The sequence below is a fragment of the Syngnathus typhle genome, linkage group LG15, assembly GCF_033458585.1.
Source record: "Syngnathus typhle isolate RoL2023-S1 ecotype Sweden linkage group LG15, RoL_Styp_1.0, whole genome shotgun sequence".
NCBI lineage: Eukaryota > Metazoa > Chordata > Actinopteri > Syngnathiformes > Syngnathidae > Syngnathus > Syngnathus typhle.
Window position 1 is genome coordinate 5,593,565 of NC_083752.1, and position 25,171 is coordinate 5,618,735.

General features: G+C 44.3%; 2 protein-coding genes across 14 annotated transcripts in view; one reads left to right on the plus strand and one right to left on the minus strand.

Moving 5' to 3' along the window:
• LOC133168520 (scavenger receptor cysteine-rich domain-containing group B protein) lies at positions 1-12,364 on the minus strand. Its single transcript, XM_061300131.1, has 12 exons — positions 12,225-12,364; positions 3,595-3,737; positions 3,487-3,519; positions 3,003-3,041; positions 2,224-2,526; positions 2,085-2,153; positions 1,620-1,931; positions 1,442-1,525; positions 999-1,064; positions 602-916; positions 392-478; positions 1-317 (listed from the first exon to the last, which is right to left on the minus strand). Exons 2-12 carry the CDS (start codon positions 3,728-3,730, stop codon positions 1-3), a joined length of 1,761 nt encoding a protein of 586 aa, XP_061156115.1. The 5' UTR covers positions 3,731-3,737; positions 12,225-12,364.
• Positions 6,225-25,171, plus strand: part of LOC133168571 (RIMS-binding protein 2-like) — a 24,419-nt gene continuing 5,472 nt past the window's right edge. For 4 of the 13 annotated variants that reach the window (XM_061300211.1, XM_061300216.1, XM_061300217.1 and 1 more), the window contains exons 1-25: positions 6,225-6,408; positions 7,078-7,888; positions 11,767-11,874; positions 11,963-12,091; positions 12,246-12,422; positions 12,807-12,992; positions 15,938-16,111; positions 16,343-16,426; positions 16,497-16,586; positions 16,659-16,781; positions 16,880-16,984; positions 17,143-17,193; positions 17,485-17,517; positions 18,370-18,550; positions 19,057-19,152; positions 19,456-19,664; positions 20,247-20,353; positions 20,431-20,540; positions 20,608-21,465; positions 21,842-21,993; positions 22,072-22,518; positions 22,586-22,960; positions 23,056-23,199; positions 23,373-23,996; positions 24,455-24,542. In XM_061300211.1, the coding sequence (XP_061156195.1) occupies positions 7,154-7,888; positions 11,767-11,874; positions 11,963-12,091; positions 12,246-12,422; positions 12,807-12,992; positions 15,938-16,111; positions 16,343-16,426; positions 16,497-16,586; positions 16,659-16,781; positions 16,880-16,984; positions 17,143-17,193; positions 17,485-17,517; positions 18,370-18,550; positions 19,057-19,152; positions 19,456-19,664; positions 20,247-20,353; positions 20,431-20,540; positions 20,608-21,465; positions 21,842-21,993; positions 22,072-22,518; positions 22,586-22,960; positions 23,056-23,199; positions 23,373-23,996; positions 24,455-24,542 (5,386 nt within the window). In that variant the 5' untranslated portion in view covers positions 6,225-6,408; positions 7,078-7,153. Of the gene's footprint in view, positions 6,409-7,077; positions 7,889-8,786; positions 9,472-11,766; positions 11,875-11,962; positions 12,092-12,245; positions 12,423-12,806; positions 12,993-15,937; positions 16,112-16,342; positions 16,427-16,496; positions 16,587-16,658; positions 16,782-16,879; positions 16,985-17,142; positions 17,194-17,484; positions 17,518-18,369; positions 18,551-19,056; positions 19,153-19,455; positions 19,665-20,246; positions 20,354-20,430; positions 20,541-20,607; positions 21,466-21,841; positions 21,994-22,071; positions 22,519-22,585; positions 22,961-23,055; positions 23,200-23,372; positions 23,997-24,454; positions 24,543-25,171 lie in introns of those variants that run through there. The other 9 variants (XM_061300212.1, XM_061300213.1, XM_061300214.1 and 6 more) reach the window with 9 other exon arrangements.

The window sequence follows — 25,171 nt, forward strand, 5'->3', positions numbered from 1 at the left end:
TCATAACAGTGAGCAGGTGACACCGGCATCTTCTGAGTGGTCACAGTTGTGCACGTTCCAGGATATATGAGAGCAATTCCGCAGGGAGACTTCGCTACCGTTGCACTTGAGATTGTCCAATAGGATTGTTCCCGTTCCTTGACCAAAGTGGGCTTCCCCCCACGCCGCGATGGCCTCCCCACAGCCGAGCTGGCGGCACACGACCTTGGCGTCGGGGATGTCCCATGCATCGTCACACACTGTGCCCCATCCAGATTTTAAGTACATCTCCAAGCGCCCTTCGCATTCATGCTGACCATCGACCAGCCTCAGTGTTCCTACAGAAAGAAAAATAGCTTAATAGTCAAGCATTAATATTTTTTCTTTATACTATGAAGACTACTACACTTGCCATCAGGCATGGAGGTGGTGGGGTCGTCGGTGGCCGTGTCATCTATTATGCTAAAATCACGGGCAAATCCACTGAAGGGTATAGCCGCTGGAAAAAATAACACAATCGCAAACATTGACGATTGTCAGGGAGATGAGAGATCTACACTCAAACTTTAAATACAGATTCACATTTGACCTGTCATGTCAAAAAGTTCAAGTCAAGCCTTACGTGTACAAATAACTCCAGCGTCCTCATGATGGCCACAGTTGTGTTGCCCCACACCGGAATGGATGCACCTGGAGAGATGTGTTTCTTCACCAGTACAATGTACATTGTCCAGCAGGATGGGACCGGAACCGTAGCCAAAATAGGCCTGTGATTTGGCTTCAAGAGCTATGCCGCAGCCCAGCTGCCTACATACCACTACGGCATTGGCCATATGCCAGCCATCGTCGCAAACTGTGCCCCATACGTTATTGTACTGCACTTCCACGCGACCCTGGCAGCTGTCGTATCCGTTCACCACGCGAATAGCCATTGGAGCTGCGCAGAAACACTTTTTTAAATCCTAATTCAACGGGTACAGTTAAAATTAAGCATATCGTCATACAAACTAGACAAGTACCTTTTGTTTGAGGAGCGGTCTGAATACTTGTCATGAGTTCTGTAGCTGTGACATCAACATTTGTTGCTGGAAAAAAAAGATCCAAATATAACAGCATAGTGTTATGTTTATCCAGTGCAAGAAACTTAGGGGAGAAGTGTCTCCCCCTGTTGGTCACCAATATCATGCACGTCATTCGAGTTCATTCTTCGTTCTTAGCTGCGTAGGCAGTGGGCACTTCTGATGCGATGAAAGAAATATAATTTTTTGCTGCACTACTCTTGATAGCTTTTGTACATGTAACATTTTTGCTTGCCATTATCTTGTGGTCACTTGTATTATAGTTGAATAATCTTTGGCAGAATTCAGTTAAAATTATTCTCATATGGAACATCCTCATACTGTGCATCATAGTAAATGCAATGTATTGAAATACACTATAATTGTACACGCAAATATTATACCTGCTCCTTCCTGCGTGGACCGAGTGGACCATAGGCTTTCAGTGGATGGGTAAACTGGAGGCAGAGTTGTGGTTGGTCCTGTACCTAAATAGGCAACAGTTTTAAGTATTTGTAAATGTATGATAAGTTATGTCATACATTTTGTGATGTTGTACATGCAAGATGTGTAACAACATACCAGAGCAGGTGATGCCAGCATCTTCATGATGCCCACAGTTGTGGTTTCTCCAACCAAGGTTTGCACATTGAGCAAGTTGCTCCTCACTGCCAATGCAGTTGATGTTGTCCAGAAGAATATGGCCGGTGCCGTAACCAAAGTAGGAGTTGGTGTGAGCCGACACGACTTGGCCACAACCTAACTGGCGGCAGACGACTTCAGCCTCCCTGGCATCCCAATCATCATCGCACACCGTCCCCCAGCGTCCCTTGTAGTAGATCTCCACCCGGCCCTGGCAGGAGTCCTTTCCCTCCACGAGACGTACGGTGCCGTCTAAAGATGAGAACAATTTATTGGGTGGGATACACTTGATACAATTGATGCACAATTAGTCTTCGCGGGCCACATAAAATGATGTGGCGGGCCGTATCTGGCCCCCGGGCCTTAAGTTTGACACCTGTGCGGCACAATGAAGGCAGTGCTTACCTAAGATCGCATTCTTGGGCGGTGCTGTTGTAATACCCCCTGACGCTTTTGCTCCTACCACCAGTGGTTCTAACAGCAAAATAAAAAAAGTCACATTTCATTCTCACAGCTCTGACGCTTCAACGTCACCGTACTTTACCTCGACATTTGATGGACACATCCTCATAGTGGTAACAGTTGTGTACGCCCCAGCCCAGACTATCACAGTGACCCAGGTTTGTTTCCCAACCCTGGCAGTCCACATTATCCAGCACGATAGGTAGATAGGTTTGTCCATAGTGAGAGGTGCTACCCATAGCCACAGCCACTCCGCAGTCCAGCTGATGACACACGACTTGGGCATCCAGCATGTCCCAGTCATCGTCACACACGGTGCCCCAGTTGTCATTGTAGTAGACTTCCACGCGGCCCTCGCACCTGTTAGGCCCGTCTGTCAGTCGCACTTTGGACCAAAAAAATAATAATTAGATTAGTTGATGAGGATTATTCCAAATCGGGAAAATGCGCTCATTGAAATTCCAAGACACCTGTTCTCTGATATCATTCTTTTTATAATAATAAAAAAAAAAAAAGTGTGACGATGTCTGTTTTATCAACAAAAGTGTAACATGTATTATTTTTGTTGGTTCAACAAAATTGTATCTTGCTGAATGAAAAAAATTTAAGGAGGTGAATATTTTTCCATAACGAATGATTTGACTGACTTGACAAAAAAAAAAATTCTTGTCTTGGTATACTTTAACAACCTGTATCTTATCCCGTGAAAAATGCTTCGTAAAATAGTGTTGAGCACTTTTTTAACCTAGCTGTTGACAGTGACGGATAATATTCAGTATTTTATGGCATGGCCTAAATGTCAACACTTTCTTCCAGAACATGAGAGTCGGTGGCAGGAGCATCTTGACAGTCCACGCTTACCTTGGTAATGCTTCTTCACCGGGTATTGCTGCTCATTGGCTGAAAAAGAAATGAGGCAGTGAAAATACGAGCATTTTTTTTTTCCTTTGTTATTTTGTTAGCGAAGATGTTTTGGCGTCGACCAACGAGATAACGCCTGAAGGCTTGTTTGGTTCCAACACCTCACAAAGACTTTCGAAGCATATTTGTATAGATCACATGATTCACACTCCATCTAGGTCATTTCACAGGCGTCTCCTTTTTGTTTATTCAATGAAACTTGGATTCCACTTTTCACTACTCAGAGTATTCAAATTTCATAGGTGCGAAGATTATTTTTATTTTTTTTCAGGCACCAGCAATTTTGCATGTTTAATTTATATTCCACAAAAGTAAGATTAATCAGAACATATAACTTGGGCTGCATACAACATATTATTCCAAATATTTTTGGGGGGTTTGACTTCCCTTTTAATAAACACCAGAATATTATCAAGTTACTTACTGGGTGCAGCACGTCGACTTATTTTGATGTCTCCTGCAAATAGAGTACAGCACATGTCAACAAATCAGAAGTGTAACGAGCATAATGAATATTTGGCACGTTACTCACCTAATCGCGAGAGCACACCGAGCGCCACCAAAACAAGCGATCCAAGCAAGGTCACCAGCAGACACAAAGTCGGGTTCCAGCACTTACATAGGCTCTCCACAACACGCTGTCCTCGCATGGCTGCCTGAATGACCATCCGATGCCTGCAACACATTCATACGTACACTGTCCCTCTTAGAGATCAACGATGTATATCATACAGCAAACAGGTCTTTGTGTCCCAGTTCCATTGTAGCCTAATTATAGTATTGGATTGTTTTCCCTAATGAGCCTGCAGCAATATTGATGGTGGTCTGATGAGTGGACTTGTCAAAAATGTGCTCCAAAACCAAAGTCATCCCATAAAATACAAAGGGGGTGGAGGGAAATTAATGCAAATGTTTAATCTAGCTTTAGGGAGGGGGGGCAGGTGGCACCTGTGTTGTGGATTTCCGTATTGAAGGGGGATTCCCTTGAGACAAAGAATTTTGGGATTCACAGACAATCACTCAGTAATCGTGGGGAGATAGTGACAATGTGATGACTGACCATTGCTCAAATCATCTTTTCATGCAAGTAGAAAGTGACAAAGGGAAATATATGCAATCTGACTTTTCCATTTGTCTTGACAGAAGAGTTCCTTTGGTCCATGAAATGTTTGTTGGCATCACAAGCTCACAATGTGGTGTGTCTCATCTTCAGGACACTTGGTAGATTTCCCCCCTGACCTTACACAGGAATGCGTATTAGAGGAGAATTTGATATTGGTCCCTGGAGATAGTGGACATTCCGAGCCAAGGGGGCACAAAAAGACATTTCTGCTTTCTATGGCTCCCATGCTCAGGCCTAAAGACTGCTTCCTGTAATCTGTCACTAAAACGCTTGAGCAGCCGATGACACGGCAGGGCTGCCTCTCATCTCCTCTTAAGCCACTCTCTCCCTCATCTCAAGTATGTTTTGGACAATTGCGAGGACAAGAGTTGGCTGCTACTTTTTTAATCCAGTGCATTTTTGCCAGAAAAGGGAAGCGGACCATATTGTTGAATATGTTTAATTTTCACTAACACATGACTCTGGTGGTCATTTTTATTTAATGTTCATTCCGATATTATCTGCAAAAACGAACCGTCACGTGGGACAATTGTTTAGTTATGAAAGAGGAAAAATGTCTCGTCATAATAGGATATAAGATGCATCCACTTGGGAATAATGTTACCTTTTGTATCACCTGTGCTTCCCCTCCCTTCTCATTTCCCAATCCTGAGAAATAGCTCGAAAATCTCATCACGACAAACAACAACTCATTGAATTGTCAATATGGAGTAATTCAAATAAGCATCTTAATGGACCTTTACCAACCATATTGTGTAAAATGTGCATTAAAAAAAAAAGCTACATAAATTCAAATTCTGTGTTAGAAACAAATATCAATATGATTGTACTTTTATAACCTTGACAAATTGTAAGTAATTTAAAGAGCACATACCTGTTGTGAGAATCTATGGGGTCACTCAAATTTTCTCAAAACTCAAATAGTTGTCCCCCTGCAAAATACTCTCAAAGAATATTTTAAGGCTCAGTTAGCATTCCCAAATTGTGCTTTGTCTAAAAAGTGTCTCGACAATGTTCAAACCAGTAGCAGTTTGTGTTTTAGGTCTTTCATCTCCTCAACTCCGTCTGACAATAAAAATCTGGATTCAATGACAGATTACATGAAACAATAAATAGCTCATCATGTCCAACACCCCGCCTATGCGCCTATGGTTAAAAAGCAGGAGGGGCAAAAAAAAGAAAAAGACAAAGAATGAAAGCTCAAGGTTCATTGATGTCCCTGCATCTCCTGTTTCAGGTAAAGCTCCGTCATAGTCATGTCCCACTCACTTGTGTACAATCCCATTGGGAGATTGCAGTTCCCATCCTGTGGTGGGTGTGTCTTTCTTCTCTTGCATGTTGATGTACAGTATGTGCGTGATGGGCTGGCTTTCAGATTCATTTAGGAATAATTTCTACTTCAAACTTCATTTCTCAAACTGCCCCACAGTTCTTTAATTAAGAGCAATTTAATTTAGAAATAGGATTCTTCCATGGATCCCGTTGTTTTTGTGGTTATATATTTTATGAAGGGAATTTCACTAGAGAATCAGTCAAAGCTTTGTCATGACTTGTCCTCCTCCCAACGCATTCAGAACTTTTGTTACCAGGTTAGGAAGGTCTTGAGTTGAAACTTGACATGTATAGTAGTTGCGCAACTCCCTGACACTTTTTGTCATTGCATAGCTGGGTCATAGTAAAAAGACGCAGTGAAATAACTTATGTGTGACACAGATTACTTTATCTGTTCTGCAAGAAATTTGATACCTGACTCTCCTCAAATCCCTGGAGAGACACCTTTTTTTAGAATATGGTGACGTTACTGTTATGTAACAGCTAGGATATTGTGTTTATGTCGAACTTGAAATACTAAAAAGCATTGCTGGTTTATTTTTTAAATTATAGTTACAGTAATAAATATTTGTTGTATTTTGTGAGTGAAGAATAACCTGCACTGACACCTTATCAACACTAGTGGTCCTCGTTTTCCACACGTCGCCTGAATTTATGTTGCCTTCAGGATAATCGGTAATATAAACTTCCGAGAAGGCTGGGGGGGTGTCCTAAACGCCGGAGGGTACCTGAAGGCAGCACTGCCAATGGACGGTCCAGTCGGTTGACATGTTCTTTACGGATAAACAAATGCATAGTTCCAAGGATCTTTTGGAGCTAACTGTGTCACTTGTGCACATAGTTTGAATGTCGACGAATTTATCCAAAGCCAAGTAACGTATCGGCTATGAGGTGAGTTTGCTTGAACTTGCAGTCAGACAATTCTGACAATTGGCTAATCAACGCATTAAAGTTAGCTCGGAATTCCTACTTCCATAGTCCCAAGAGCGTTATCGTTCTCTTTATTTCATTTGTAAAATCCAAAAGTATCTCTTGATATAGTTTTGCTACTCGTGTAAGGTAATTAAATAGCAGACGACAAATGGCGATGTAATACGAAGCGTCTCCGTCTGTCTGGATGTTGCAAACCATTCTGACGTTTACAGTCGCACTGTTGTTCATTGCATTTTTTTTTAAAAAATATCTTATTACATCGCATCATACCCTGTTGCTTTTATGAGTTAACATTAGTTCGACGCTAGTGTTAGTTAAATAAATTCACTTTTGTCTTCATCGGCTAGTAAACTAGTCGGGCATGGCTTTCAGCTGCAGAAAAAAAAATCATCCTGAGAAATTCCTTTTAAATGAATCTCTGTTGGTAATATTTTCAATCATTTCATTTGTGGTAACTGGAACATCAGACATTTTTAAAAGAAGAATAGTTGCTACAGCTCACCAATTTGATATCATTCTAATGTGTAAATTGTCATATTGTCTTCTTACCTGTCATAAATTATCAATAGCACTTATTGTCATACCATTTTTCTGTACTCTACATACTTCTCTGTCTCATCATTCCAGTGTCCTGCTGTGACAACTGCATGCTGCATGTCTCATAAAGTGTCCATCACCCACCTCTTTAAAGATATGCCTAAGAATGCTGTGCCGTGACATAATGAGAAAAGGCGGCGATAACCCTCTGCTATTATCATCCAAGAAACCTTACCACGGCCAGACAAACTATGGACCACATCTAGAAACTGCACATTCTGTTTTGGAAGTGGAGGATGAAGAGATAAGGCACCTACAGGAGGTGACTTCCAGACGTGCATGGCGAACACACACACACTCCAGCACACCGCAGTGTGTCTTTCAAGAGAGTGGGCCATACAGTAAGATTGAGGCCAAGAGCTCCGCACGCAAAACGCGATTGAATCTGGAGCAGCTGCTTCTGATGCTGTCTGGGAAGATAAATAGTGAGCAGGGAGTCTATAAATTGCATAGGCAGGAATTGGAGCTGGAAAAAGCCATCATCCTCTGCCACCTGCTGGAAACCCACCAAGATTTTATACACAAAAGACACATTGCAAGACAATTAACCCAAGATGGTGGGAGCTTCCATGTAAATCACTCTAGGACCTCCAAAATTGACCCTTGTTTATCCAAGAAGAACAGCAAACTGGACCACCCGGTACAGCGGGAAGCAAGCAGTGACTTGTGTTTAGATGACACCACCAGTGGAGCAGTGGACACCTGTTGGAGCAGTGCTCTAAAAATTCAGCACCCTCCAAACACTCCTTGTGCACATTGCAACGACCAGGCCCCCGACTACACACAGTCAACTGGTGCAAATGAGTCCCCTCCCTCCAAATGCATGGACAGAAACATGGAGGTAAGTGACTTCATATTTTCACATTGCACCATGAGCTATTTGAGTGATGATGTAAGTCTGAATAGTAGTCGGACTTAAAATCAAATAATCAAATAATTTAACATTCCAAAGAAGTGGCTTGAATTGCCTAATGAGGGCGCTCGTACAATTTTAGAGCTGTGCTTTGACTTTGAGGTCCTGTGGTCATGTGGTCAGTTTTCCCAAACTGGACTTTTGCTCTCGGTCATGTCTGGCCAGTCATAACAACATAACTGGGAGGAGCAATGTTGCAAAGTGTCTATTGGTATGTGCCAGAATCTTGGCCAAAGGTCTCTAAAAGGTTTTTAAAATTGCTACACACACAAGGAAAAAAAAAAATATATATATATATTAATTATAACATTGACATTGATGACATTTGTACATATTTTCATAATTATTTTGATATATTGCAATAGACAAACACATATTGCTCATTTACGTTGTGAGAAACTACGTCATCATAATCATTTTAATTTTCACCCGAGTGGGTTTAAAAAAAACTTCTTTCTAATCACAAAGATTCAGCACCTTGGCAGGCCACCAATTAATTTAGCTCGTGTGAAACGGCAGCTACACATTAGAATTAGTTCCACTTGCCGAAGTGCGTGTCGCATGCAGCCTCCCTCCCCTGCGTTGCAGTCCGTGTTGCCTCTTGAACAATCAATAGGGAGCCAACATCATTCCAGCGTCATCTCCATGGAAACGCGCTATAGTGGCTCTTATGATTGGGCACTGGCTGAATGCTTGCCTTTTTGTGATAGGGTGAGGAGGAAGTCTTCCCTCCCTCCCTCGCCACCCCCTCTTCTCAATGACACCCCCCCGTTTCATACGCTCATTTTTCCAATCGTCCTTTTTCTTCACCTTTATGGCGCTGGAAACAACACGAGTTGTGTGGTCTGGCAGCAGGAGGCAGCCCCGATGCGCACGGATTCTTAACGGAAGAGCTCAACTACCACGGACAGCTCAGCCTTGCGCACTAGGGACCTGTTAGTTAGGGTCCGCTGGTATTTTCTTGTTTGCTGTTTTATTCTGGACCTATATGCAACGTTTAAAGATGACATGCAAGATTGCCCGTCTTGTTTTTTGGGATGCTATTAGGCCAAAGATGCTAAGGTACGGGTAGAGAATTTTAGCACAGCGTTACTCCAAAATCAACTTGCCATTGGAAACGGATTCCAAATAATGTTTGTTTTTTTGGTTGCACTGCCCTCATTCCTGAAGACGTGATTCCTCGGAGAAGGACGACACCTTTTGTCTTTAAATGACGTGATACGGGAATTGTAAGCATCATCTGTTCGTTTTGACGGAAAGCGATGTATGATCTGTGGGCTCGGCCAGAGCCGCCCGAGCAGACGTTTGTAAATATGCAGTGCCGCCAGGAGAGCCAAACTCTGGAACAAACGCAACAAGAGTTGAGGAAATCGGAAGAGCAGAGAGATTCGGGTCAAGGAGACAAGAGCGTGCCCGCCTCCGTTTGTGTCCCTTCAAAGTCGTTATTAGGAAAGAGGCACCACTCGCTCTATGAAAACCTAAATGGTTTTGAAGCAGAAGGAGATCACAAGGTATGTACTTTTGGTGTTGTCTTGCCCTCCAATTTTAGTGGACAGCAAAAAAATGTTTTTGGTTTAGCAGTTTATCAAAATGTTTGTTCCAGACTTCGGATTATTATCAGATGTAGCTGTTGTCCCAAACTCTGGGAATGGAGCATTACAAATGAGTCCTGGCCTACATTTGCTAGACGAGCATTTCAAAGAAACCAGTGTCACATGGCGCCAGTCATTTCAAGATGGATATTTTCTCCAGCCTCATATAATCTGGATACAAGCGGTGGCAGTGTTAATACAGGACAATCGTGTCGTGACATCATTAACAACCTTGTGTAACGATTGAGTTGGCTACCAAGCTCATGTTGAGAGCCTTGTTTCAAGAGTTTATTTACATAAACTAGCTTGTTCCCACAATCCAGCTTTTACTGGATAGGTCAAAGGTAGAGAAAAATAAACGCCAGCACTGCACATCTCAATTTGACCTACTTTGTACCTGTGAGAGAGCAGAAAGTGGATCATTCTAGTTTAGTATAGAAGCTCATTATCACACTTTACCCCTTTTTTTTTTTTTTTTGCTCGAACTGTCTAACATAAATATAAAAGCACGTGTTGTTTCAGATATTTAGCGAACACATTTTCTGCCTGTGTTTTCAGAAGCAGTTTTATTCATTTCCCAAATGGTTCTACGCCCACATGGTTCGTGCATATTTACATGTTATGACATTATGAATAATTGATAGATGAAGGTGCGGCTATTCTCTGGCGTATTTAAATGTCTCAACCAGCAGCCCCCGAGTCACCCCACTGTCTAGCTGTCTGCTTACAAAGCCTATCCATGGCCTCCACGGAACAGAGGTCATGCACTGCTTTCATTGTCCAATGCAAATGCAGTCACCCTGCCAACGTCACAGGGTGTAGTTATTTACAAGCGCTGTATGTACTACTACCGCTCATCCCTTTTTTGATTGGTCTACTTTTTTGAAAGCTCTGCTTAAAACAAGAGCCTTTTATATTTACTGTAGGAGTTGTTTGTAGCACAGTGCATCTTTCTATTTCTGTTTGTCTGGCAATGTAATTGCTGGAGCAGGCCACCATTTTTCATCTGTGCTACTGGGTGGTGTGGGATTCTTCCTTTTTTTTTTTTTTTTTTTTTTAAACACTTCTTTAAAAGGAGTAATCTGACGCCTATTTGTATATTTATTTATTTATTTATTTATTTATTTTTTAACTTATTTATTATGTCTAACAAGCTAACGCCTTAATAATAATAATAATAATAATCCCAGGATGCCTCAGGGGAATTGTTAATGTTTTTAATTAAAGTACCCTGCAGATGTGCTAATGGTTTGTAATGAGTTTCTGCCAATAACCTTTTTTTTTGTAAAATGAGTTCCCCTGCCTCCAGTAGAGATATCCACACTATATATCATAGACAGATAAAGACACTAAAACCATATAACATATTTTATTTCTTTATTTATTATTTAGAAGGTGCTCGCAGGGGATATGGCTGGAGGTCGCTTACCTCTTGGGGGGATAAAAGCAATCTGTTATGTTGGCTCTTTGTTCTCTTGCTGCTTAAAGCAGAGCCCCCCCCCCCCCATCATTCGTCAGCACCCCAGGCAGGGCTAGGAAATGCAGGAGATGACACCTCAATTGAGCACCTGCACTAGAGCTGATGCAAAGCTGACTCGAGATTTTTTTTTTCTTCCCCCAGAAGTAAATGTCCCTCTTAGGCCTCATCAGTAAAATCATTAAGCTGCTAGCACAGCAAAGTCAGGGCACTGAAAAATGTCCAAATTGTATTCTTTGCTGAGTCACTCCACACACATTCTACTGAACCTTGGAAATTAACTTTTTATGGGCATTGCTTTTCTGTCACAGTCACAACTACTAACATTCACTGTAAAATGTTAACCCCATTATTGTGATAAGTGACTCTATTCTTCCAAACCATGGCAAAATATCACACCCTCTAAAACCACCCCATGTTTTTTTTGTTTTTTTTAAATCCCTTTCCTACATTCTACCTGATCTCATTGCTCGGTGATTCAGCGCTCTCCGCCGTTGCAGCGTGGGTGCAGAGCTCTTCTTCCTGTTATGCTGACAGAGTGTGATCAGCCTATTGAGTCCATCTAATGAAATGCCTGTCCAGTGATGATGCATCAACTCCCCTTACTTAGCAAGTGCCATGGATGGATGCAGGCAAAAGCTTCCCATACCATATAAAAAGCATTCACACCTCATAAAAAAAAAAAAAAAGCTTGTGATTTTTGCGTGCTCATATTTATTTCATAATATTTGTTCCAGAATGGTGCAGACTACCACTTTCTGGTACGTCAGAACTTTGAACTATTGCGAGCGTTGGATGAACTGAAGAAGACATGCAGCATACTGAGGGAGGAAAATTGCCTGTTGGTATGTTTTAAGAAGATGACACAGCACATTGTATTAACACTTATTTTTGGACATAGCGTGATGTCATTTGTTACGCCCATGTGTTTAGCGGAAGAGCAGTGCTCCAGAAACGGAGGAGAAGGTCCGACGCTTGAGGAGGAAGAACACGGAACTGGCAGTGCTTGCCAAAAGACTGGAGGAGAGGGCGCGCAAATTGCAGGAGGCTAACCTCAAAATGGTACGCTGCACAAATTTAACACAGTCATGAACAGCCTCTTTGTCCTCACTCTCAACCAAATGTCAAAATGGACTCCGAATCAAGCTTGCGACCTCCTGTCGATATTCTGGAACTTAGAAGACAATCACAATACCTTAATACTTGATCCTCGTAGGTGAGCGCTCCATCGCTGATAAGGCCCGGATCAGTGGAACACTACAAGAGGGCATTTGCACGACAGCGAGCACGTGACCTGGCCCAGCACGCCGACGCACTCTTGTGCAAGGAGAAGGAGATTGCCGCGCTGCAGCAGAACTTCAGGGAACTGGAAGCACAACTTGGCACTGCTAACGTACTATGTCTATTTTTAATTTCAATTTATTACCAACCATTCTTTCCACTCTGATTGTTATAATTAATCATTTTTGCAATATTGTCTGCCCCTTTTTTTTTTTTTCTTGCAAAGTTGTACCAAGTTCTAACTCACTAGCCAGCACAGACTCTGCTTTATGTAGACTCAAGTACGCCCTCTGCTGGACATCAATTGTACTGCTATCAAAACTCCCATTTGGGGAAAGAAAAGAGTTTCTTCCAAAAGTATTGGAACATTTATACCTATTCCTTTACTTTTGCTGTGGACTGAAATCATTTGGGTTTGATATCAAAACGTATTATTATTATTGTGTATATTATGTATATTTATTTGTTTATTTTAGCCATGCATGTGTCTGTGCAGGGTTCTCCCGTCCCATCAGTCAGAGTGGAATTTGAGAAACTGCTCAGGGAGTCTCAGAGGGAAGTTCTCCGGCTTCAAAGGCAACTGGCCGTCACCTCAACCACCCAGCACCAAAACAAAAATCCTGATCCTGGTGACCCGGAGAAGTGTGAGACATCTGCTCAGATGGTGGATGAGGAAGGGAAGGTAAAATTAAAAAAAAAAATCACTCCTTACAGTCCATACACTGCGCAACTCTGCAAAATTGTGTTCCCAAGCTACTCCATTGATTTGATTCTGTGGGATATGACATCATTCAAAAAATATTATGTCCGTCCTCTTGACGTGCATATTTCCAACCTCCAAATGAAAGCGTATAACATTCAGGCCGGAATGTTTACGCTGGCATGCATGCTGTTTTGCCGCGTTATATAATGGCTTGTCGTTTGAGCCGATACTAATCTGCCACAAGCCATAATGAGATGATTCCCTTTCTCCAACTTGGACTTGATCAAAGATGCAAAACTCACACACACGCTCTTGATCCTCACTCCATTTCAGTCTATTCTATTCCTCAAACACGTAGAATTGACGATATGTTGTCCACTGATTTTAGGAATCAGTTACATAATGTGGGCTTGGCGTGATTTACTACAGCAAAGTTAGTCAATGACACTACTTAACTATTTTTTTGTGACTTGTGGGGGGGTGGAAAAAAACTTTGGTGACTGAAGAGAATCATATTTTTTTTCTATGTTAAGGTTTAGCATAGCATTAGGTCCTACATATGATATTCTTTTGACAGCGCACGTGTGTGTGATGTCCAGTCCCTTCCCGAGAAGCTCAAATGAGAATGCCGATTGTGGTAATCTCTCCTTTTGTGGGCCGCATGAACACACGCACTGGCAGTGACACACGAACACCCAGAACGGGGCCATGTTGTGTGAACTCTAATCCCCTCTAACAACAGAATGGTACAGTCCAGTAATCCGCTCTCTGTTGCTGTGGCAGCGGTGAGAGGGGTTTTGGGTGCTAGGTAAGACTCCGGCCGCACCAAAGAGCCCTGCTGTGGATAACTAGCAGGCCCAGCGACAGGCTTGATGTTGCCTCCCATCACGCAAAAGGGGTAGGTCATCACATCGCTTTCTATTTCCATGCCAATTCTTCTCGGCTTACCTCCTTTTTGCTGCTCGGAGGTGACGTTTAAGTCATGCAAAAGTTCAAATTGCCATGACATATCCGTGTTGCTATTGCTTAATGAGTGTTATTAAAGGCTGTCTCTCATGTTGGTCTCGTAGCTCATCCAACATGAATTCCTGCAGAGCTGCTCGATTCAGGATTGACAACATTTTTGTGCATGTAAATGACACTTCAAATGCACAAAGGCAGTCAACAATCCAGTTTGTTATCAATCTTTGAGACGTCAGTGATCGGGCATCTATATGCTCTGTATTAAAAAGAAAATCAACGGGCAGGCCAATCCATTAAGGTGCTTTTAAAAGAAGTGATCCAGTTACCCGTTTCAGTAGTCTGCAGGGATTACACCAATGTGCTTATGGCACTCGGGGACTGCTGAATGGTGGATGCACCAGGGCCCAGGTTGTTCTTGATCCTTTCCTTTGCATGGACCTCCTCCCCAGGGCGGACTGGAGTGAAGTGGAGACAGCACAGCCGCTGCTGTGCGTCCAGAGATTTGCTTATGATCCTTTGGTTGTGTGGACGGACCAAAGCCCTTCGTAATGTTAACGTGTAGCATCATCATGACGTAAGGGCGAGAACGTGACGAGCCTCCAAACGTTTCAGGCGCTTACAAATGGATCCACTTGAATGGATGAAGCCATTTTACACATTGTGTGATTCTTCGCACATCAGGTTACATTTTTCACGCGTGCAAGGACTGGCCGGAACACAATAAATACTGGAATCAGCAGTCTCAAAGGATTTTCATTCATTCATTTTGTTGAATTGTAAATCTTTGCTGAAAGTTGCTCAATGGCGACCTGTAAAATTGATCTCGTAAAAGCAAGAGACGAGTACTGTTAAATCCATTCCTCTGCAAAGTGTTCCAAAAGCCGGAGGAGGAGGAGAAGCAAAGTAGTAGCGATGTGTGATCTGCTTTTTCCTACAAAATCAAACAACCGAAAGAAAGGCATTGGAAAGTGGTGATTCTGCAATTTTATCCCCCGGGGTTGTATTTAATCTGTTAGGTATTACGTAACCTTCTGCCTGCGTAGCCTTTTTGACAAACGGTATCATTATTAGAGATGACATGGATGCTGATGGTATTTTGACAGTCTGCTCTTTTAAACAATTTGATCTTTTGGCTCATATGATGTGGCGTTGTAAATTTCTCCATTCTTAATGGAGCTCACCACGGGGTTAGAACAAAATCCATCATATCTAGATATTATTGAAATAAGCATCTCATACATCGACATCAAGTTTTCCAACTGATTCAATCTACTACTAAATCTGATAATCAGTCACCCAAGATATGGGGGGGAAGATAATTGATTATATCGGTTAAATATGGTGTGCTTCATACTTAAGGTGCTTCTTCTATTCTGACCCGATTTACCTGTGTCTTGGAGAGCGGAATTATTTTGGAACCCTTTTCACTTTTTTCTCATAAAATCTGGTGATTGATTGTAAAAGAAAGAAAATATTGATTCTTGAAGTGGGTCGGGACCATATTTCCTGAGAACCACCCATGTCAAAAGGCTGATCCTGTATTATGGCCTTGGCATCCTTTCTTCATCGCTTGACCATTAGTAGCTTTAAACTCAAATCAGTGATTCTCATCTCCTGACACCCTGAGAAGATAGTTGTACAGTTTTATGGAAAGATCTGTCAGCAATTGCTGTCATTAAATGCTATCCCTCCTAATTCCAATGTAGACGCAGTCATGTTTCATGCTTGAGGGAATCCCTGTGGATTATTCATTGATTCCAGCCAGACAGCGGCTAAGGAGGCAAAGCTGATAATCTGTCACTCAAAAATTGTGGGGTGTCATGTGTAGTGCAACTACACTTGGACACTTACTTCCTTGCTTTCAATTCATCATTCAAATACGTACAATGGATTTTTCTAATACTATCCAAACCCTATTGAGGAAATTGATGAATGTGACCAATGGATGCTTCTCGTGTCAGGTTGTAGGAGAGACCCCGCCGCGTGTGCCGTTAGATGAATCTCCATCTAGGTGTGAGAAGACTCCCGGAGAGGAGGAGGAGGAGTCGGGGCTGCCAGTGACGCCCCCCCAACCGGGCCTCAGCCCGACTCCCTCCCAGGAGGAGAAAAATTCCCAGAAGCATCTTCACTATCTGGTCAGCAACTCGGATATCATAGACGTGTTTGTCAAATAAATGGTTGAAGTCCCGTGGCCTTGAAATAAGCTGATTTCTGCAATGCTGGCACTACATCTAAGCTGCATTTAGAATAATTAAATCATACTAAGCCATCATGTGAGAATTCTAAAAGCAAATTGTAAATGAATTCTCATATTTGATGTTATTTGAATTGTGCTTTGAGTTTGTATTGTTTGTTGCCATTTTCAGGAGAGCGAGCTGACAAAGAAGAGAAAAGAATGTGAAAATCTTGAGCATGAAGCAAAGAAGCGGCAGAAGAAATGCCTGGATTTGGTAAGTCATCTTTTTTTTCTTTGTTCCCCCGACTTTCTGATTTGAGCCCTGCCTGGTCTTTCTGTGGCAGGAGAGCCAGCTTGAGGATGAGCAGGGCCAAAATGAGAAGCTAGAGGAGGAGGCACATCTCCTCAGGAGGAAGGCGCAGCTGCTCGACCAGGTTGGTGTCCGTCAAGTCTGTGGTATGACGCAATCCAGGTTAAGCAACAAATGGTGGAATTCTGTTTTACAGACTCGAGTTGAGAATGACGATTTGAAGGAAGAACTCTCCAAAGTGAGCGCTCAACACAATTCAGTTCTCGAGGAGAACCAGAGACTCTGTGCCAAACTGGAGAACCTAGAGCAGGTCCTAAAGGTGTTCAGCGGGCCTTGAATTTTTTTTTTTTTTGGAATGATTAAATTTGAATTGCTTTTTCACTGCTCACCACTAGTATATTTTGTCTCTCTGAGCAGCATATGCGAGAGGTCGCTGAGCGAAGGCAGCAGTTGGAATTGGAACATGAGCAGGCTCTGGCTATCCTTAAGTTCAAGCAGGATGAAATCAAACGCTTACAGCGAGTAAGAACCGCAGCACACAATTAACATTTCTGTAAAAGAGCTTTTGCCCACCAGGAGGCAACCTTTGGGCACTCGTGGTTGCCTTGAAGCACTTTTGATGGCGTCTTTCTTGCTGTGATTTTATTCTCTTTATTTGATCTTTTTTTTTTTTTTCCCAGGCTCAGTTATTTGCCAAGAGGGAGCATGAAGGAGTGGTCCAGATGTTGGAGGTGAGCTTGTAGTCCACATCTCTGGCAGCCACGTTGACCTTTAACCCAATTGCTGTTTCTGACGTGTATTTTATTAAAGCACGAATGGACTATTGAGGGTTTTATTTCACCAAAATTTATTGAAATGAAATTTACATCCTGCACTCTGCACTATCCAAAACAACCACAAAGTAACCATAGCAACAGCTATCTGCTGCTTCGCCAATAACACGATCGGCCATCTTATTTTGCCGACGTGTTATTTCGCCCTATCAGACTTTGTTTTGAAATAAATTGTGTATTTGATTTTAGGAGTTGGTTGAGCTGGTGTTGCGGAGGGAGCTGGTAGAGTATAGCTGTCCCTCTTCCTGTTGCTTGGCTTCTTTGTTCCACATACCGTCTCCTTAACTCAAAAGCGTCACTATAGAAAGTCTCGCTCCTGGAATTGGCCGTTATAAAACCCAATGAATGCTAATAGACAATCTGCATCCTGACGAGATTTTCGACCCTGGCTCTTTAAGCTATTGTTGTTGTTTTAGAAGCATGGATTTGAATTTTTTTATTTCCCCCCCCCCCCCTTTTTTTCTTATATCTGTGCTAACCAGAGTACACTGGACTGCATGCAGGTACTGTTGACCTTTAACCTGCTTAATCCCACGAACCGCATATTAATCTTCCCTTACACAAAATCCCGTCCCGCCCCTCTATAACCTTTATTTGCCTCCTTTCATTCCGACCCAATATTTTTGGTTTCTCCGTGTGAATCGTGAAAGTTCCCTCTTATTTTAAAATGAATGTGATTGTTGTTGATTGACAGCTCTGTAAATTGTTAATACATTGCATCTTCACCTTGCTGCATCTCAGTAAGAAATCATGTTTGTGTAGGTGTTGCAGACAGGAAGTGTTGAGACTGTTTCATGTAAATGCAAGCAGGAAACCGGCACCGCAAGCACAAACTTCATGTGTGTGCGTGTGCGTGTGTGTGTGACAAATAAATAGTAATAGGTTTGAAGAATGTGTATGGGACATTTTCTGCTTGCCATTGCTCATTTGTAATCAAAATTTCACCCACATTGCAAGTACAGGGAAAATCAAATTAAACATGCATATTTTAAGCAGATTTGATTTGTTCCATGAGATTCAATTAAAAAAAAAATGCATCAAATGCAATATGGTGAACAATGTGCTTTTGTGCAGTCAAAGGTGCGAGATCTGGAGGAGAAGTGTCGCAGCCAGAGTGAACAGTTTGGCTTGTTGTCCCGAGAGTTGGAGAAGTTTCGACTGCAGGCCTCAAAGTCGGATCTGGCCGGCGCCGCCCTTCTCAACCACCCCGGCCTCTCTGTTCTGACAAATGGAGTGGGCCTTTCTACAGATCGAGGTAAAACACAGCCACCCAAGTTTTTTTTTCTTTAAATGACTGTACCTAATTGAAATAGTGACTTTATTTTTAGAAACATTAGCGACTTTTATTTACACTTATTAAACAGGCGTGATCATGTCATCCAAATACTGCCCATGAAAATACTAACTTGATTAGTTTGCAGCATGATTTATTTTTTTTCTGCTTGTGGTCACAAACAAGCCCATGCACATGCACTTGGCTTCCTCCTCTTCACTTGTGAGTCATCTGCTGTTCCAGTCAGCCAAGCAGAAAACTGCCGCCGTCATGTGAGGGAGAAAAAATATAAAACCAAACCAAACAAAATAAAATAATGAATACTATATTGTAGCTGTTTACATCTCTGCTAGTATAAATACTAGGCATACATAGGTCTCCTTTTCTGCATGTGAAAGTGCTTCTGGCCTATCCGGCTGGCATGTAACAAGTTGTGGGCAAATCGAACATCTTGCCCATACAGCCGATATCTTGTTCGTGTCTTTTAGACTGCACAGATGGCTCATGGGATATGGAGTCTCTGAGCGAAATAGCCTTCTGGAGTCTCGAGGGAGGTGACACTCTCTCCTGCCCCGAGGGTAACGGTACGCCTTAGGCCTTTTCACAAAAAGCATGGCATGTTCTCGTCAGTAACGCAACTTGCATGAGACTGAGGTGAAAAGTGTCTGTGGAAAGAGTTAAGCCCCTTAGTGATGCTGGAGTGACACATGCTACCACAAGGTAGTGTGACCTCTGACTACAGACAGATGGAGGCAGGATTTCTCTGCGCTCTTTAATCAGTCAGGGTCAACCTTGAGCTTTTTGCATGTTCACCTCTGACCTCGCCCACCTAGCCAGAGTGAGAGCGATCCTGGATTGTGTATTAGCGCTGTCTCGCCTCTTTTCAGATGTGGCTGCGGCACTTCGCAGCATGGGCAGCACCCCGCACGCCGCCGGGCTGTCCAGAGCGGAACGCTCGCCGCTCACCAAGCATCGAGAGCTTCCCACCATCAGTGTCAGCAAGTCGGCCAACTCCTCCAGCAAGTCTGAGACTGCAAACCTCACCCCAAAGTCTGAGGGCCACCTTAGTCCGCACAAATCAAGCCCATCGCACGAGGTATGAGAAGATGGATGATTTACTTAGGCCATCTTTCGCATCTCTATCAGATGGGAACATTTGCTTCAAAAAGGAGCAAAACACTAAAAAACTTGCAGATTAGGATATGAAACTCCCAAAAATCCAATATTAGGGTTATATAATCACTTTAAATCTCATGCGGGGACATTAGCTATATAAGCTTTTCCATTCATTAAGTTAGGTACAGGCTCTTGTGTTACCGTCCGTGTGTTGTGTGACCGACAGGTTTGGTCAGAGGTCTTATCATTCAGTCTGCAGGCCTCCCCTTCAATTCAATAAAGATCGTGTTTGGTCAAATAATCCAGCAGCCACTGGATTATGTGGGTCAAATGGTCGTAGTTGTAAAATGCTTTGCATGGACGCTATAAATATACTCATGAGATGAATGGATTCCGGGTATTTGACATACTCGAACAGCTTGCCACTTTTTTTTTTAGTGTTAAGGATAAAGCACATTTTGATATCTTGCTTTACTTTGAGCGTTAATGACGAGCTATTTTTAGGAATGAGCTAGGCTGGCTTTAGCGGTTGAGTTTCACGCCACGTTTGTGATGTTCTCAGGTCGACACAGCCAGTGAGGTGGAGGAGCTGGACGTGGACCTGGCCCCTGCACCTTACGCTGCCAGCAGAGGCGCATCGAAGCTGCAGGTTTTTATTGCACGATACAGGTTTGTACATTTTTGACTGACACAAAGAACGAGGATCTTATCTTGAGCTAACGTGCTGGCGAATGCACGTCAAACAGCTATAATCCTTACGATGGGCCCAATGACAACCCCGAAATGGAGCTACCACTCACTGCAGGAGAATACATCTATGTGTACGGAGGCATGGATGATGACGGCTTCTATGAAGGTAGGTTGACGCTATATTTTTGTATACAATTTCATATTTGTTATTGTTTTTTTTTTCCCTCCCCCAGGCGAGTTGGTAGACGGAAGGAGAGGGCTGGTCCCCTCCAATTTCGTGGAACCCGTGTCAGATGACGACGTCATGGGTACGGATCCGCCAGAGACTATTGAGCTAAGCCACAACAGCAGTTTGCACAGTGCCAGCCACCAGCATCACCTCCACGCAAGTGTCCGCGCCTCCGATAGAAGCGAGCTCTCTTCTGTCTGCGGCCCCGCCTCCGCCTCTTCCAATTCGGCCTTGGCTGTCTCAGCCCCCCTCACCAATGGCCTGGACTTGGATTTGGAGGAGGTGGGAGCGGACACTGTGCCTTACCCACGTAAGCTCACCCTCATCAAGCAGCTCGCCAAGAGCATCATCATCAGCTGGGACCCTCCGTCGGTGCCGGCCGGGTGGGGCAACGTGTGGAGTTACAACGTCTACGTGGACCAGGAGCTCCGGCTCAACGTGCCCTTCGGCGCCCAGACCAAGGCGGTGCTGGAGAGACTGGACATTAACCTCAAGGCTTACCGCGTGTCCGTGCAAAGCCTGACGGAAAAGGGACTTTCGGACCAGCTGCGCTGCAGCATGCTCATCGGCAGGGACGTTTGCGTGGCCCCCACGCAGCTGAGCGTGGACCGGGTCACGGCTACGTCCGCCAACCTGTCGTGGCTTCCCAGCAACAGCAACTACGTGCACATTGTGTTCTTGAATGAGGAGGAGTGCGAGCTGGTCAAGGCTGGCTGCTATTCGCTGTGCCTCAATAACCTCTTACCCAGCCTGCGGTACAGCGTCAAAGTGGAGGCGCGGCCGCACCGCACGCCTTGGGAGTTACCCGTGGAGCGACGTCAACGCACAAGTGCCACCATCAACTTCAACACGCTAATGGCAGGTCAGGATCTGATAGTTGCTCATCTGATTACATTTACCTGTGAGTTTTGAATAGTTTTTCCGTTCGAGTGAAATGGACTACCCTACAAAACTACAGAGTTGGACCAGTCAAGCTGAAGAACATTTGGCTTTGACAGTTTTCCATTTGTAGATGTTTTAGCAAAGTAGTGATTAGATGTTTTTTTTTTTTTTAGGAATTTAGATTAGCGACTAGTGTAATGTCTTTTGATTAAGTTCATTAAATGACACCCTCAACTTTGCTTAAGTTTCATGCCCGCAGTCTGGGAACGCAGGTACATATTGTTTTTGAATGTCTCTTGGAGGATTGTAGTTGGGATTACCATTCCACCACTAAGACTGGCTGTGATTTTCTGCAGGCCCCCCTGACGCTCCATTAGATGTTCAGTTGGAGCACGGTCCTTCACCAGGTATCGCTCTCATCAGCTGGCTGCCCGTCACCATTGATTGTGCCGGGACCTCCAACGGAGTCCGTGTCACTGGATACACCATGTATGCAGATAAGAAGAAGGTATGACCACCCCGTTTATGAAATATCCGTCAACTGGAAATCAGTCCTTATTTTGATCGGATTGTTTTCCAAACAAAGGTGCTGGAGGTGTCTTCTCCAACAGCCGGCAGCGCTCTGCTGGGACCCTCCCAGATCCAGTCCCTACAGGCAGCTCAGGAGCTCACTGTTCGCACCATGTCAGCACACGGGGAATCTTGTGACTCTTTCCCAGTCAACGTGCCGTCCAAAATGGCCGCCATTATGGCCGGTTCGCTCGCGAGCGCCCCGGTGGCGCCGCCCCACGCCTGCGAGCCCGTCGGAACCACAAACCTGCCCTCGTTATTGTCTTTGGGAAAGTCCGCTGCCAATGCCTCCCCAGCGGTCTGCCCGTCACCTCCGAACAGAGACATTTCTAGCCTCACAGCGGAGGCCGCTGCCAACTCTCCCCAAGTCCCACACTCACCAGCCTCATTTGTAAAGGCCTGGGCCGACCCCACGTCCGCTCCCGAGGCCACGTCACCCGTTACGTCCCTCGTCACCCCAGTGGTAATCAACCAGATTCTCACCTCGTCTTCCAGTTAAATCCGTCCGATTGACTGTTCTGTTCTTTCAGCAGATGACGTGCCCCGCTTGGTCGGCTCCCCAAGCGCCTCCTGTAATGGCGGTCGCACAAACACCAGAGCCGGCGGCGACCACGTCGGATCAACGCAGAGATGCCGATAGCCCCGGAACGATACGTCCCTTTCCATCCATTACAGATTTCATCGAAGATCCCTGTGCCAAACTGGAAGCGCCGGAGCGCGTCCCCACACCGCCCAAAGCCCCAATCACAGACCTCCTTAACCCTTCGGACACTTTAATCCTTCGACCCCCGAGTACTTCACCGCTGGACTCTGAGGTTGAGGAGGAACAAGAGAACAAACGCTTAGTGTCAATTGAGGAGTTTTTGAGACCAGACAAGGACCCAGCATACACAAAGGGACAACAGGTTAGCTCTCGCCCGTTGATGATCATTTCCAAGTGCTTTGAATCCAATCAACTGTTTCCAAGAAGCCTTGACGGGGAATGTTTGTGTCATTGCAGAGCTTTGGCACAGAGCCCCCCAATGACTACCTGGCTGACAACAGCCGCTCAGACCTGTCTGACATCCTAGAAGAGGAAGAAGAAGTTTACTCCGACCATCTGGCGGAAGCGCCCAACAGGGGATACACAATTACAGCTGGCAGAGTACGTATCCACACATCAATTCATACCAGTCATTTTCTTTGCCCGAGTTACGTATATATTGAAAATAGCATTTTCTGATTGTCATTCCTGTTTCATCTCTTTTGATTTTGCATGACTCTTTTTGCCTGCTTTATTTCACCATCTTTCTCGCCGGGTAACGGATACGATCGTAGGTAACCAAATCGGAGCCTTCAGACAGTGATGAAGATGTTCTTGAGAGGATCCTTAAATTGCCCCTTCAGCGGTACCGCGACAAGCAGCTGTTTAGTATTCCCGAGGTGACCGAGGAAGAAGACGGCCCTTCACGTCATCACATACAGATTCAACCCAGAGGCTTCCTTCATCAGTGTCACCACCATCCACAGCAGCACCACTTCAACGTGGATCCCAGATCCCTCACTAAAGAGCCTGGATGTGAAGGTCCGGCCACCAGGCGAGGTCCCTTCCGCTGTCCTGCCCCCAAAGACAGAGTACTACTTCGAGGGTTAGGGGACCGCCTTAGGAGGGAGGCCATGCTCCGGAGTCAGAAGGCCGCAACGGCGGCAGCGGCAGCGTCTAACTCGGGCCATGACCCTACCCCGCCGCCAAGAACCTACCCAGTAAGCAAAACAGTACGCACCGTCAAATCACCAATTGGGCGTCGGATGGAGATTGACGTGGACTACGGGACGGATGACAATGAGGAAGCAGATGCCACAGGGGAAGTGGTGCTAGAACAGATGAGCTCAGAGTGGTGGATCGAAAGCGCTCCAATGGAGCACAGAGGACCTTCCTACCGTCAAGGAAGAAAGACCTTGGTAAAAAATTGACTTCCCCTTTCAGCTTTGCCCCAGCCCCATTTTTACCCCTTTTTTAGCAGTTGGCCCTTCCCTGTACTATAGCTCCATAAACACGAGTCCCTCGTCAATCATCAATCCCTATTTGCTTTTACTTGAGCCGTCAAAGTTGCTTTTATGTAGGTCATTGTCGTTTGCTAAAGGCACTAATACGATACGTTTTTTTGACATTGTAGTTCATCTTCATTCACTTTGTAAACAAGAGGCATTGCAACTCCATGTGTGTTATCTCGTTCTTGGTGGTGTGCAACAAAAAATGTACCTTGCCTTATTGGAGAAAAGATTATTCCAATTAAGCGAGAATGAGAATTTGCTTTTTCCTCCCCCTTTGTTGTGTTTCCCCTGTAAATTGCTGCTGACCATCCTTCCCTTGTGTTTGAGATGTTTTCCTTATTTCCGTTTTCTGTTTGGTTGCGCAGGAGCCCAGTCAACTAACAAGATTGGAGGCGGGTCCATCATGGGGGCCGGACTCCAAATCAGTGGCTTTGCAAAGCCAGCAGCCGAAAGGTCAGAGACTCTCTCTCTTTTTTTTTTTCTTTTCCTGCAGCGGGATTGTTGAAGTGATGCCAGCCCACCTGTGCTTCCCTCCCTCCCGCACGCCGCTAGTCAGATTAGCAGCATGTGTGGCTAGGGAGGAGTGCCAGCAGTGATGGAGAAGTGGGAGCAGCCCACTAAGCTGAGAACAAGCTTACCGTAACCTAAAGTGGCTTGTCATGACAGGGGGAAGTGACAATCTTAAAATAGTCACATTGATTAGCTGACAAAAGCAGCAATGTTCTTCTTGCTTTCTCCTTTTATTTTTATTAATTTTTTTATTCAATGAGACTCGTTTTTTTTTTTGCTAGATCCGAATATTCAACACTCATTCAAGTCGATGCCTATTTTACAGTGAGGCCTGTCAGACTTTCTGTCTTCATCAGTAAGGATGTGAAACCGCAAGTTCTCTGTCCATGCTTCTCGCCAGCCACAGATGGCCTCCATAATGAGATAGAGAGCAGATTCTCTTCGGAGCAGCTTAAGTCTCACTACAGCTCTTCAAATTTCTCTCACTTTGTCAAATTGGATCGACACGGTCACAAGTTGCCGGGTCACGGCAGCATTACGTATGCCTCACCACTGCAATGCAGAGGCGGCCC

Bases quoted from the DNA above. Each gene is read 5' to 3' on its own strand.
- LOC133168520 (XM_061300131.1), bottom strand. From the start codon at position 3,730: ATGGTCATTCAGGCAGCCATGCGAGGACAGCGTGTTGTGGAGAGCCTA. The intron at 2,527-3,002 runs GTAAGCGTGGAC...TTTGGTCCAAAG, and splicing joins GGTGAAGAAGCATTACCAAG to TGCGACTGACAGACGGGCCT. The intron at 479-601 runs GTAAGGCTTGAC...TATTTTTTCCAG, and splicing joins CGCTGGAGTTATTTGTACAC to CGGCTATACCCTTCAGTGGA.